This window comes from Mytilus edulis, chromosome 3, assembly GCF_963676685.1.
Source record: "Mytilus edulis chromosome 3, xbMytEdul2.2, whole genome shotgun sequence".
Lineage (NCBI taxonomy): Eukaryota > Metazoa > Mollusca > Bivalvia > Mytilida > Mytilidae > Mytilus > Mytilus edulis.
The window spans coordinates 4,687,056-4,703,095 of NC_092346.1; the positions used below are offsets into that span (position 1 = coordinate 4,687,056).

A 16,040-nucleotide genomic window follows, 5' to 3' on the forward strand; every position below is an offset into this window, starting at 1 on the left:
TAAAGCTACTCAATGAGTATATGTACACCTGTGGCTTTCAAATATTCCTGATGCAGGATTATCCAGAAAAGCGCTTCGGACGAACCACATTTATTAAGTTATTTTCGTTTTCATAAAAAGTGCCGTATATAAATTATTATAACCATATTTTCACACAATGTTTATGTGTATCCACACAATGTTTACGTGTATCTACATTTGTTTATAGTTGCACTGTACTGGTGATATAACCTACATGATATTAGCGGGATTTAGAACCTGGATTCGTAAATTGCGTATTCCAAGATATGAACCTGTTTTCTGTTCACTTCAGTGTTTGTTGTTTCGTTGTAATTTCCTCTTATAGTTGATGTGCTTTCCTCGCTTTTAGTTTGTAACCCAGATTTGTTTTCTCTCAATCGATTTATGACTTTCGACCAGCGGTATACTACTGTTGCCATATATTTATAGTAAATGCATTTGTTGCCTTATATATCTTAAACACCATGATAGATAGAAAAAATCTGACAGTGGACGAAACTGCTCAGAAACATCATGATTGGCTAACTCTTGTATTTCTAAAGTTATCGGATGACCCTTTCAGGAGCAATTACCCTTAAATGATAGAAATTGGCATATTTTCATTTTCCTACCTATTTTATATAATACATCCGGAAACTATAATAATAGATATGTAAAAAACTATAAAGTGCAACACTGATCAGAAATACAATGTCAACAAAAATGTAGAAAACAACTGAAACCATTAAATGGCTTATAAAGGAGTTATAGCGCTAGCCTAAAACAAAGATTTGGAATAATGTTTGGGTCCATTATAAAGATCTGCAAACTTTCTCAGAGATCGTCACAGACTCTACTGATCCAAATTCGACACTGAATAATTATAAGGGTAAATGGTATAAAGTTGGGTTTTTTTTCTGGTCAGCCAACAAACAAGGCAGTCATGGATACAAATATTGCATAGGGTAACATCTGTCAATTAATTTATATCTGATAACCACATGAAAAAATAGATATAAATTAAAAAAAAACATAAGGGTAAAATGTATTAATTGTCAGTATATCTTAAAACCTACAGTTGACATAGAAAACCCAATCGGAGGCAAAAATTATCAAAATGTTCAACCTTAATCAGCTTTGAACGTATGATTATCCGTCTTTTAAAAAAAAGATATTTATATCTACGTTGGTCCTTTTTTATTATGACAAAGTAGGGCCAATTCTTTCATATTTTTTTATGTTTTGAGGAGGTAATTCTTCTGTAAAGGCAAGCATAGAATTACATTACAAGAGGAAAGAGACTTAGGTTGTGTGTATTTTAACATCCTGACATTGACATACTGTCCCTAAAGTATGTATAGACAGAATGACTATGAATAAAGTTTTCAAAGGTACCAGGATTATAATTTATAAAAGAGAAGATGTGGTATGATTGCCAATGAGACAACTGTCCACAAGAGACCAAAATGACACAGACATTAACAACTATAGGTCACCGTACCAACTTGAACAATGAGCAAAGCCCATACCGCATAGTCAGCTATAAAAGGCCTCGATAGGACAATGTAAAACATTTCAAACGAGAAAACTAACGGCCTTATTTATATAAATAAATGAACGAAAAACAAATATGTAACACATAAACAAAGAACAACCACCGAATTACAGGTAGTACGCCAGACGCGCGTTTCGTCTACATAATACTCGTCAGTGACGCTCATATCAAAATATTTATAAAGCCAAACTAGTACAAAGTTGAAGAGCATTGAGGGTCCAAAATTCCCAAAAAGTTGTTCCAAATACGACTAAGATCATCTATGCCTGGGATAAGAAAATCCTTAGTTTTTCGAAATATTCAAATTGTTGTAAACAGGAAATTTATAAAAATGACCACTTTGTCGATGTCTGATTTTGAAAAGGCACAAATCTTTCCCTTACTATCACTTAGACCAAAAGCGGGTTCTTCTGGTAGTGCAGGGAACATTGATACCATTCTAGAATAAGCCAGTACCGGACATAGAACACAATCCTCAATTCTTTTAAGAGGAGTCTGGTGAATATTTTTGTGTTTTTGACTAGTTTTTGACCACTGTATATCGATAATTAATCCTTCCTCGGTAATTTGAATGTCACCTCTGGTTAACTGCTCCTTAGGGTTAAACGTTGTCCTTGAATTGTTAGCGAATTGTGATTTTCTAAGCATAGCATTAAAGCTTATCATAATAACAGCCCACATAACAGCATCCTGTACACTTGTCATATCTAGGATTTCAAATACGCGGTTCAAATGATAAGGTTCAAATGGTAATTTTATATTTGGAACATTAGTATTAAGCTTGTCAATACCTGACAAGGTTAGTCTGAGCGACGGTGAATTAAATTCCTCAGTATCAAAATTTAACAGAATGGCCCAAGTTTTAACACCTGATAAGTAGTTTCTAACGGATCCACTATTCTTAAAGTTATCTGACAAAAAACACACATATCCGCAGAGTGTCTCTTGACCAACAGGAAATGCTGATCTACAAAACTTTTCACAAAACAAAAGATATGTATTAAGCTGAGTCCTCAAATTTTTAAAGGTTCCCGGTCTGAAAGCTGCTTTTAAAACTGTTCTTGCTTTCCGACGAAGTGAAAGCCATTCATGTGATCCAGTTTCTGAAATTAAATTGAAAAGTCTAACTTAAATAAATTGTCCAACACTTCAATATCTAACATATAATTGTCATCTAAAGCAGTCGCCAGTTTAGCATAAGGGTTTTCAAGTGAAGTCCAACGCGACAATATATCTGCTGCTCGATTGTTTATTCCTTGAATATGAATCGCTTGCGTAGAGGTGGTGCAACTTGTGCATCAGCTGCTGGATGCACAGACTCGGAAATTTGTACAATAGGCAATTGGGCTTCCTCTTGCTACAAGGGCTACACCAAACACTCTAATGACAAACTTTATTACATCTCAAGCAAAATGGGCCTTTTTTGCAAACTTTCTGCTCATAAATGTCCATGTTTTTTGTCCTCTCTTACATCTGATCTCTGTGCTTGGCATTGCGTTGCCTTGGTGATTGTGGTGTTCAGTTTTTATATGACATATTGTTTCTTTATGCGTGTTTGCATATTTATATTTTGTATGCGTATTTGCATTTGATTTATTAAACACCACCTTTGAATGCCAGCACAGACTTCAGTTTTATATAGCCATTCTAAAGTACAGTACAAATTATTGATATTCATGTCAACACCGAAGCAAGGCTTTGATTGCTGATGAAATTGATGTTTAGAGTTTAGAAAGTGGTTTGGTTGAGCATTTGGAAGAATCAGCAATATAACAAAATAATGAGTATTGACATTTGTGTATCCAATAAAGTAAAGGCTTGTGATTATTCAGGATAATCTTTTTGGTAAGTCTTGTGGGTGTACATATTGGGTTTCAAAGTTCAATATTAGATTCCTTAATCAAGCTGTATTTGTATTGTGATTTACACACAAAACGATGTTGTAAAGGGGTTTATCTGGTTGGAATAAAACATGCTTGGTGGCCTTCTGCTGTTGGCTTCTCTATGGTCAGGTTGTTGTCGCTTTGACACATTCCCCATTTCCTTTCTCAATTGTATGATTGTCATGGAGTTAGTACAGGTTTATTTTTAGCAACATTTTGGTCATTGAAGATAGATGATGCTTAACTTATTTTCAAAGCTTGTGGTGCATATTACTTAGTGTATGTAGTATAAAGGTGTGTCCTTTTCCGGTCAGACAACAAACAAGACCATGAAGACGACCATGACTAAACATAGAATATAAGGGTAAAAATCAAATGCATTAATCATGAAGATCATAAAGGATAAGAATGTCTGACGAGAAAAATGCTGAGAATGTAGAGATCTGCCTTCTCCCTATTCTGCTATTTTCGCCAAATGATTTTATCTTACCTCCTATACATTTCTAGGAATATGATTGGTTAAAAGCGTCCTCGTGGAGACCGTGTATATTTGATATTAGGTTAGTAGGGATGCGGGTCTTATTTCATACACGGTTAGTAGTGGTGTTATGTCCCTTTATATTCCATATTATGTAAAAGGGAGGCGGGTCTTATTCCATACACGGTTAGTAGTTGTGTTACGTCCATTTATACTGAGAAAAAATCTTAAAGGTGTCAACAGATGAAGAAATTGATGATTAAGATGGAAATAATTTTAAAAAAAAACTCATTTAAACCTATCAAGTCGTTATTGTTGGCATCTGTTATTGTAGGATCAATGGAAGTAGCTAGTTTCTTAATGCTAACCGTATCAAAGACTTGCTCATTTTGATAGGTCACTAGTCTTAATTTCACATGTTAAGATAGTCGGTAAGATAAATTCGTTACATAGTGTGCTAGTAACATAATACGCTCTCACCCCATATGAAATTTACTGACCCCATATATACCGTATTAGGTCAACTATGTAACTAATATTGTTGCGTTGTCAATTGATATTTTAACAAAGGCAAAGTAAGCGATATGTTCATAATTAATTAACGAAATTTGAAAACCGGTAAACTATTTTTGGCAAGAATGAACGTAATGAATAGGGTTGGTTTTTTTCAAATGGAAAACATTTAAAGGTTGATTAAACATCAAGTGTTAATTTCCTCCTTTTTTGTATTTATTGAGAAAATATAAGATGTTGTTGAATGGAGTCGGAAAAAAAACTGTTGGTTTCGATGAATAATAGTCCCCAAAGAACATGATTCGTTTTCCTGGTAAAATATGTCTTTTTGATATCTATAGGATTATTTGTTGTTGCAATCAGATATATTTGCTGTTTGCTGTTTGTATCGTTTATAATCTAGCTATGTATGATTAGGAGCTAAAAATGTCTTTTAATGGTAATAAATCCTATAACTAGTGCGGATTTTTTTTAGCAATGTTGACTAACTTATAATTCAATTAAGGAATAACTGTAATATTTTTTCTGTCTATGAAAAAATGACATAAACAATTTGGTGCGCACTGAATAACTCGCGTAGCATTACATTATTGTTGGATGTAACGCGTCTTCTGATTGGTTGACGTTATTTTGTTATCAGCCCATGGACATAATTTAGTCATGTGACCGTGACGTCATCAACGTTTTTCATGGTTTTCTACGGTTTAAAAACCGATTCAGAGAGAAACTTTAAAAAACAAACAAAACAAGAAAAAAAAGCAGGTAGAATAGAATCTATTTAAGAAATGACTGTAATATTTTTTTCTGTCTATTCGAAATAATAACATAAAAAATGTGGTGCACACTGTTAAATAACCCTCTACGCAAGTTATTCAGTGGGCACCAAATTGTTTATGTTATTTCTTCATAGACATAAAAAAAATATTACAGTCATTCCTTAAATAGATCCTATTTTACCTGCTTTTTTTTCTTGTTTTGTTTGGTTTTTAAAGTTTCTGTCTGACTCGGTTTTTTTTATACAGAAATGCCGAAAATAGACTTAAATGATCAATCAGGGAAAATAACTTCTATAAGGAGTTGGTTGACAATTTTGAATTAGTTGCAGATCTATATTTGCTGTATGATTTTGGTCTTTAAACTTACAATCTATATATTACAATATCTGAACATACTGAGTAAATTAGTCTTCCAAGAGTCCAATTCACGATTTGCCCATGTTGACTTATTTGTAACTCATATTTTGTTGAACCTTTTTACTATTGAAAGATTCTCTCTATGATCTGTACAGTTTCCTTTATAAAAAACGCAAAAGGATAAAATCCTCATTAACTCATATAAGTTGATATATTTGTAAATATTATACAAACTAAGTTCAAAATGGTTCCAACTTTCAAAAATTCCCATAATTAATTAATTAAAATAGAAAAATCTAAAGGTAGTTCTTGTCCAAATGGAATGATTGTTTTCCCATCAAATACAGAAATGTCTCCAGTTTCTTGCAGTAACTATGAAATGTTTGTATGATTTACATTTTCAGTAAGATCTCTGTTAAAGACAAATACGAATATCTGACCAACAAAAAAAATCATGTTTATTGTTTTACATTAGTCAGTTTTGTGTCCTTTATGACTTGCTGTTCGGTGTGAGCCAATCCTCAGTGTTGAATACCGTACTTTGACAGATGATTGTTCAATTTTTGTTTATTGAGACTTGGATGGAGAGTTGTCGCATTGGTTCTCATACAACATCTATCTATTTATACATGTATATAGGAAGAAATGACATATAATTTCAGTTTAATTTTTTTCTATGCAAATTAAGATTTCTCAGTAATGATCGACATGTTAACAAATATTTCATCATACCTAGAAAAAAAACAGTACTGTAGACATTTCAGTATTAGTTTCTCATTAAAAATCTCATCAAAATCGGACCTAAAATTTATGTTTATGCACCACTATGTGGCATTACGTTTTCCGGTCTGTGTGTCCGTCCGTCCGTAAAAATCCGTACTCAAGTCCGTCCGTCTGAAATTAAAATTTTGGTGAAAGTTTTTTGTTAATATAATCGGCGGATCCAGTGGGGGTATGGTGGCTTTTGTGGGGAATATTTTAGTGATTATATAGGGTATCACTGATTCATAACTGGAGCGCATCCCCTTTCAGGTCAGTCAGTTGGCCCCATATAAAACTATATGGATCCGCCCTGTGTTCCCTATATTATGATCTTTCTTATTTTAAGGCTAATTGTTAAATTAGAGCTTTAATTGACCCCAATCTCACGGTCCACTTAACATAGAAAATGATAGTCCCGCTTAAGGTTTAAGTTTTTTATTAAATTTTTTGGTCAAGGTAGTTTTTGATGAAGTTGAAGTCCAATCAACTTGAAACATAGAACACATGTTTCCTATGATATGATCTTTCTAATTTTAATACCAAATTAGAGTTTTTACCCCAATTTCACGTTCCACTGAACATAGAAAAGATAATGTGAGTGAGGCATATGTGTACTATGAACACATTCTTGTTGATAATGTTTGGGGGTGGGGGGAACAAGAGTTTTATATGAATGACACCTAAGTAATTTATAGGAAAGTTTTGGTCCTCATATTTTTTACTTTCTATTTGGTACTTAGTTAAAATTCGATCCGTTGTTGGATTTTACGTAAACCGGAAATTAGGCAAACATCAACAACTTTTACTTTAGCAGCGATTTGCACATCTCATTCAACTTGTCAATGCCCGGAGACGTTATTCATTTAAATGTCGGCGGAACCAGGTAATATAAAGTAATAGTGTTGTGACCAGTATAACTATGAAGCAGTTAAACATGTTGATTTTATGACATATTTCTTGACATGAAATATGCTGTATTTTCTCTGGGAACAGAACACCACAGTGCAGGGCCGTAGGAAGGTTTTGTCAAGAGGGGGTGCGAAGGAGGTGGGTGTAGGAGGGGCACTCCCCTCCTACAGCTTAGATTTTTTTTGAAAATGGGTAAGCCAATTTCAGGGTTTAATGTGTTCTCAGAACGTTAAATACATGATTATCCATACTCTTCCAATAAGCTTTTAAACGGTTAATAGGGAGATATTTAATTGAAGAAAGCGTATAAACCATTGATCGCACTAGTACTGAAGGTACTTTTTATTTCAACATATTAAATCAATATAACAGTGGTACCTTTTAAAGTTAACATTACAATTTCATATATATGATAAAAACAATGGATTGCACACATCCCTTTTGTTCCGTAATTATTTGGGATAAAATAAATCATTCTTATATAAACATAAACCTACTGGCATTTTATCATGATCTATTTAGAGATTTTAAAGACAACATGGCTTCATGTCTTTCAAGTTTACTTTTATTATGAACACATAATGTGTTCATAATAAAAGTAAACGTAATAAGACGAATTCCATGAATGACGTACGTATGTCTTATTACAATATGATGGATTATAAAAAAACAAGCAGCTTAATAAGCATCTATTAAAATCCTTAAAAAAAACATAGTTGATTCTCTCTGAAAATTTCTCAATTTAAGATTTTATCCTTTGACGGATACATGATAAGCTTGGCTAGGGGCGATTCTAATCCTACAAATCTCAAACACCATCATCGGTTGCATTTACATGTGCCTGTTCCATGCCAAGTCAGAAGTATTTTGGTCATTGGCGAAGCATTTAATTTTTATAAGCTTTGGAAGAGGAATACCAACGATACAAGAAGCGTTTTTAATAAGAATTTAGGAAATTATGCTGTGCTTTAAGGTTAAGGATTACCCTTTTGGGTTTTACAGTTATTGTTTTATTTGACATACAGAGCTGTAAGTAATAGTTCCTGCTCTTTTGAGAAGTAGTTTACGCTGCCAGTTCTAACTTACTTTTTTGTGTTACATTTAGTAGGTAGGGGATTGTGACTGTCTTCGTGTCATATTGGGTCTTTTTTCATAAAACCAACACGTGCTATGTGATAAAAAAAAAAGATTAAGCTATTAAATTGTATGCCAATGTCACATCTATTATATATTAAACCCTTACCAGAATACGGCGTGTTGGTGTATTTATTGACGCATTACTTAAAATTTCCAACATATGTTTTAACATGTTCCAACATGTTGAATGAAAAATAATATCATTTACATTGTACCAATAACATTTAGCAATCGTAATTTAGACCAAAATGTAGGAAAATATTCCTTCTTTAAAATAATATATCATTTTCTCGCTTTGTTCTTTCTGCTTTCCAATATACAAAATAAATCGTTTTACACTCCCAAATTGAAAGACATGTTTTGACGGAATGTTGAAATTAAAAACTGAAATTTCGAAAAATTGTAGAAAATTCAGAAATGTTACCAGAAACTAGAAAAAAAGTGTTTAATGCTAGTATAAGGTTTCAGCTTCATAATGATATCAACTATTTTGGTTTGAACTTCGTAGTTTTAAGAAGAAAAAATCATAACACTGTATTTTTTGTTTTGCAATCCGGATGGAACTCAATCAAGGTTCAAGACCGAGGTATATACTGATAAGAATTTGCATGATGAATATTACAAACATATGTTCGATGAGGCATTAAAATGATTCCTAAGTCCTTGCCGTTTCACGGAATAGTCGTTTATTCTTGATTTTGGGCTTCTCTCTCCTTTATATCTTCTCAAGCAAGATGACCCCGTGAATTTAAAAGATCGATCTATATGACAGGAAATGGACCTCCGTCATGATTCTTTATATAACGAGTCAGACATGGATTATAGCTCTACGGGTGCTCTGTGAATATCCCGATTGATCTCGAGCCACGTTTCCATTCCTTTTTAATATACAATTCCTTGACCCCAATAAACAATTTTGAGATTAGGAGAATCTTTACTACAAGACTACCATACGTACTTCTTTTCATAGATTGCAAATATGAGTTGGTAGATCTAATGTAATTTTCCAATTTTATAGATAATGAAATTGAGAATGGAAATGGGGAATGTGTCAAAGAAACAGCAACCCGACCATAGAACAGAGTTCAACAGACTACAGTAGAAGGCCAACCATAGGTCTTCAATACAGCGAGAAATTCCCGCAACCGGAAGCGTCCTTCAGCTGGTCCCTAAACAAATCACGAAATAGAACGAAATTCATAACAGTGTGGTCGACAGTAAAACGTTTATTAGTAATTGTACTGAAAAGTTTACCTTTAACTTGTTTGTCGTGGGCGATGATTTTATGCTCACTCAGTCTATCGGAGGCCTTCAAGTGGGGATTTAAATAATCATTTGTTACACATTTTGATACATAAAATGAAACTTTCTTTTCACATATCATTTAAGGAATTTATTTTAAATAATTGTTATACCATCACTTACAACAGTTTCACTTTTAAGAATATTAATGTCCAGAGCTGATATCAATAAAATTTGATATAATATAAATAATAATAAAAAAAAAAGTTTATTCATGGTAAAAAAAAACCAAAAAAACTTTTAAGTTAAAGGGAAGGTCTATTAACAGGACAGATAAAACCAGGACAGTTATTTTCGATACGTTTTTATCTGTAACTTTTGTTTTACTCAATATATTGTTAAAATTTAAATTGCATAATAAAGAACATGATATTTACTTATATTATTTGCAAAAAATATAAAAATAAATAATAACTAAGTTAAAAAAAAATCTGCCAGGACAGTTTAATTTTATGAAAAAAATGGCTGAAATTGCCGAGAAAAGTTTACTTATAATTGAAATATTTTCCCCAAAACAACTGTCTGGCATAATATTTTTGTACGATTATAAAGATTATGAAATAATCATTCTAAAAATCTATAATTTAATATTTTTTTCAGCTTTTAAAGGTAAAAAAATCTGCCAGGACAGTAGCCTTTCACGTTGGAAATTTTGTTGAAATTATTTCAAAATACAAATACAAAGTTAAATATCTTCTTCAAAATAAATGTCTGGTAAACAAATGTTAGTTCATTGGAAAGTTTAGAATATAAGCTTTATGAAAATATAAAATTATATGAACTTTTATGTCATTAACACAAAAAAAATCTGCCAGGACAGTAGCCTACTCTGCTAAATTTTAAGAAACAAATGGCTGAAATTGTCGAGAAGAGTTTACCTATAATTGTTATATTTTCGACAGTACAACTGTCTGGCATAATATTTTTGTATGATTATAAAGATTATAGAATAATCTTTCTAAAAACCTATGATTTAATATTTTTTTCGTCTTTTAAAGGTAAAAAAATATGCCAGGACAGAAGCCTTTTACGTTAGAAATTTTGTTGAAATTTGTTCAAAATCAAAGTATAAAGTTTAATATCTTCTTTAAAATAAAAGTCCGGTAAACAAATTTTAGTTCATTTAAAAGTTTGAAATATAAGCTTTATGAAAATATAAAATAATATGGACATTTATTTCCTTAAAGCCAAAAAAAAATGCCAGGACAGTAGCCTACTCCGTTAAATTTCTGAATCAATTGCAGAAATTAACAACGCAATTATTTTTTTATAAATATAATATTGGAATAGTTTTTTTTTGCGATTGTCTAAAGTACAATTTTGTATACTACCATTAAGTAAAAGCTAGACCCAATCATAAAATTAAGAAAAAAAAGTGAATAAAAAAAATTGCCAGGACAGTTACTTATTATGTCTCAACTTATGGACAAATTTGTTTCAAATCAAAATCGAAAGTTGGATAGATTATTACTTTTTGTTATTATAATTCGTTGTTAAGTTTTAGCATTAAATTTTGGGAAAAGATAAAAATATTAATTCGATAATAGATGAATTTCATAAAAAGTGTCCCATGAGTCGTCGTATAGCTAAATATTTAGTTGGCACGTGCTAAACTTAACGATCTGTCATCGAATCTGTGTATTTGTATATTCTGTCATGTCAACCGTAAAGCGAGTGTGTGGTAATGAAGATATTTAGCTTTAATTTTAGGAAAAGCTTTTAAAGATAAAATTTAATGCAATAGATTGTGGGATATTCGCAATTGCAAATGCTCTATAATTTTGTTTTTACAAGTTTTTCAGGTTGGGTACATGTAGAACAACTAGAACAAGTATAGATTATCTCGTGATTTTTTTTTTGAAAAAGGTTAACTAGTGTTGTGGAATGTACTGAATTGTGACTGTGCATGGCAAATTTGATTCATTAGAAAACATGTAAAGGTGTAAATTGCAAAAAGAAGTTAAAAAATGCAACATTTGGAAACTCTCCAGTTTTATGTAAGAGGATAAAAAAGTGACACTTTCCTGTGCTCTAAACACATTACTTATTAGTGAATAAACACCTTTTGAGTATTTGACACTGGTCAATCAGTGACCTTTGAAGTTTTTATTACTGTCAAAACATAATTCCAATATATATCTTCTGCCTTTGATACAATGAATAGAAATCGAATTAAATCAACAAATAGTGTTTTAATAACCACACCAATATAATTATGTTTTCTAGAAATATTCACTTTAATGACTCTATCACGGATAAATTTCAAACTGAACACTTTGAATAGAATAAAAAAAATCTTTGAGAATTCTTCACTTCTTCCTATGTAATAGTACTGTCCTGGCAAATTTGTTTTTATTTTATAGTTTTATTTTTAATGATTTAGTCCTAATTATCATTTCAAAAAAGAGCCAGATAAGTTAATAAATATACCATTTTATTTATGATTAAAAATAATGTTTATTTCTGCCATTTATAAAACAGGTAGCATATTAAGCTAATGTCCAGCTGATAATTCAAACGGAGTAGGCTACTGTCCTGGCAGATTTTTTGTCGTTAATGAATTAAATGCCCATATCATTTTATATTTTCTCAAAGCTTATGTTCTAAACTTTTAAATGAACTAACATTTGTTTACCAGAAATTTTTTTTGAAGAAGATATTAAACTTTATATTTTGATTTTGAACAAATTCAACAAAATTTCTAACATAAAATTCTTCTGTCCTGGCAGATTTTTTTACCTTTAAAAGACGAAAAAAATATTAGTTCATAGGTTTTTAGAAAGATTATTCCATAATCTTTCTAATCATACAAAAATATTATGCCAGACAGTTGTACTGTCGAAAATATAACAATTATAGGTAAACTCTTCTCGACAATTTCAGCCATTTGTTTCTTAAAATTTAGCAGAGTAGGCTACTGTCCTGGCAGATTTTTTTTGTGTTAATGACATAAAAGTTCATATAATTTTATATTTTCATAAAGCTTATATTCTAAACTTTCCATTGAACTAACATTTGTTTACCAGACATTTATTTTGAAGAAGTTATTTAACTTTGTATTTGTATTTGGAATAATTTCAACAAAATTTCTAACGTGAAAGGCTACTGTCCTGGCAGATTTTTTTACCTTTAAAAGCTGAAAAAAATATTAAATTATAGATTTTTAGAATGATTATTTCATAATCTTTATAATCGTACAAAAATATTATGCCAGACAGTTGTTTTGGGAAAAATATTTCAATTATAAGTAAACTTTTCTCGGCAATTTCAGCCATTTTTTTCATAAAATTAAACTGTCCTGGCAGTTTTTTTTTAACTTAATTATTATTTATTTTTATATTTTTTGCAAATAATATAAGTAAATACATGTACCATGTTCTTTATTATGCAATTTAAATTTTAACAATATGTTGAGTAAAACAAAAGTTACAGATAAAAACGTATCGAAAATTAAACTGTCCTGGTTTTATCTGTCCTGTTAATAGACCTTCCCAGTTAATAGGGACCCGCGTTATTTCAGAAAATATCTTATTGATTAAGAGAACAAAAACTTCTACGTTGTGATCATTTAAGAGTGGCCTTCTATTTATTCAATGCTAACCATGTGGGCTTTGTTTTTTTTTTATATACCATAAATCGATTCGTTCATTCAGATATTTGTCAGTTTGCCTTGGCTCTTCAAGTCCAACACACAACTTCTCACGAAATTGGTATTTTTCTTACAAAAATTACATCCATGTGATGTATTCTTTTCATGGAGAATGAATGTTGCACCTTATTTTATTTGTTATCGTTTTTTTTTTGTGTGTATCATTGACGTATAAGACAATCTGAATCTTCTTTATTCAAATTTAAAACATACGAGATGGCAATTATGACACAAAATAACTAAATTAAACTTACAGCAGAAGAAAGATAATGAACATCGCTTTTATAGTCTTCTAAATATCGAAGACGCGTGGTCTTTTTAAAAATGATGTAAATTTATAAAGGAAACAACAAACAAAATAGTTCGAATATTTATATTAGAAAAAGTTACGGTGTGTAAATCATAACAATTATTTTATTTCAATGAAAATCAAACTGTCATGACTGTTGAATTTTTTCTGCTGCGAGCAAATTTTTAATTTTGGTCGCATTTTGAAAATCAATAAATCTTGTATTCTTGTTGGAAGCTGCACTGTGTAGTTTATACCCGGTTTTTTCAATGCCACACAAATCCAACACAGACAAAAAAAATGGTAGGTTCAAGAAATAATTGATGCAAACTATACTTTATTGTAGTTTTAACATGTGTAGGCATTATATTCGTGATTATTTTTGCCCGAGCGATATCGAAAAACTATTATAAAAAGTGTCCTAGTTCAGTGAAAATGTACGTCATACTTATTTCCTAAACAAATAAATAAACAAACATTAATTAACATACAACACTACCAAAGGCCAGAGACTCTTTACTTGTATGATTTTGTAAGAAAATGCATCTTTTGCAGTCGAAAACAAAATTGTCTGTCCAATGGAAAAGTCGAAGCCCAAAAAAGATAAACAGTGCATTATAGAAACATAGAAGCTGGTTGCAAAAGTTGACGACAAGATCTATTTTATAACTTGAGTATGGCCTAATACTATTAACCTGAAACAAATATATTTATAGCAATTCCCTTGATACGAAAGATCTACATGTTGCCTTGGGCTTTTTTTTTTGCTCTTTGGTTGGGTTTTTGTCTCAATGACAATTCAATTTTCATTCTTATCATAGATATAACTGCATGTTAAAATAAGAATATGAAGTGTGATAGGCAATCAGACACATTCTTTCCAGGGACCAACAGGCGTTATCAAGCTATAGGTCCCCGTATGGCCTTCGACCATTAGCAAAATACACACTTTATAGAATGAAAGCTCCAAGAGATCTTGGGATGAAAAAAACAAACATAAAAGATGAGCGAGAAAAAAAATAGGGATACCGCATGGAAATTGGAAAATGGTCCGCAACATCAATTTAGTCAACTCACTTAGTTGAAATTAAAGACCTGGCGAATTTTAGCCTTTTGCAATGGATGTGATGTATGTTTAAAAAAAAATCATGGTTTGTTTGGACATTTTTATAAATCAAGTCTTGTTTTTAAATTATTTGCAAGTACGTTTTAAGTCATGAACAAATAATTAATCACTCACAGAAAGACGTCAAATCCATCAACAAAAGAAAAAAATTAATAGACGACCGACAACGCACAGAATATCATGTATGTGTTCCGGACCATATGAGTATTTGGACCATACGCATATATCATGACCATAAGGGTATAAGGGTATACTAATATGGTCCAACCATACACGTATGGTCCAAATACTCATAAGGTCTGGAACATATTTTATTTGCGATCACAAATGCACGAAGACGTCCATTTCTATGTAAATTGGGTCGATTTTTTTATATAGATAAGATGAATGCGTTTCTGTTGCCAAGTGTTTTTCACAAGTATAGTAGCAGTATAGCAGAACGGTTTAAGTTTCCTATATACACCAAATGATACATTTTGCCAATACAATAACGTAAATGCATGCAAATTTCACAAGGTTTAATCCAAATAGCTTTCTTACTATCCAATAACTTTCAAGTACGAAAAAGACAGGGCAGAAGTATATTTTGTCTGTATGTTTCGTATTTGCACAACTTTTGAAAGTGGATTATGCATTCGTTCTAAAATAAAATTAGACCAGATAAAAGTTAAAAGATTACATAACTCGACAATCGCAATTGTTAAATCCGAAAAAGATAATCAATCAATACATGCATTCAGTAAGTCATTCTTTTTTCTGAAAGAACATGGCTTTGCGATATCTTATTATGAAAATTGATTGTCGAAACATAACAAAAACACAAGTAAAGGACGTTTAATTAATCAATATAAATCAAAACACAAATTTCTGATTAGTATTTCGAATTATTTTATATAGGCGTTGAGAACCTTTGGTGACCCCACGGTTTAAATGTTTATATTAAGGACGTCGTGAGCAATGGGCGTTATAGACGAACGTTCACCTAATCTGTCCCAGTCCATGGGATATTAAAGTGCGCCAATCAATGTCCATAGCCACACTGTTATGAATTCGATACTATATATGCTAGTCAGTCAGTAATAATGAACGTCATCCTAATGATGATCTCTCAAACTGTATCAGAGGTGTCCTATTCTGTGACAGAAAAACCACGGTAACCCGTCAGCGTGGAGGACAAATGCTCATCCGTGCCTGAAAATTCTTCTAATATTTTTTTATTTTTTTTAATTTATTTTTTTGAAAGAGGGGGTGCGACCGCACCCGACGCACCTCCCCTTCTGACGGCCTTGCAGTGGTTTATTACA

The 16,040-nt window shown here is 31.5% G+C and overlaps 2 protein-coding genes across 3 annotated transcripts in view; both read left to right on the forward strand.

The window, feature by feature from the left end:
• The window catches only part of LOC139515660 (uncharacterized), a 207,419-nt gene that overhangs the window by 131,720 nt on the left and 59,659 nt on the right, over window positions 1–16,040 (forward strand). The window lies entirely within an intron of this gene.
• LOC139515650 (BTB/POZ domain-containing protein KCTD3-like) overlaps window positions 7,083–16,040 on the forward strand; it is a 28,334-nt gene continuing 19,376 nt past the window's right edge. For both annotated transcript variants that reach the window (XR_011662821.1, XM_071305276.1), the window contains exon 1: window positions 7,083–7,207. Coding sequence is in view for 1 of the 2 variants with exons in the window: in XM_071305276.1 (XP_071161377.1) it covers window positions 7,167–7,207 (41 nt within the window). In the remaining variant the exon portion in view is untranslated. The remainder of the gene's footprint in view (window positions 7,208–16,040) is intronic.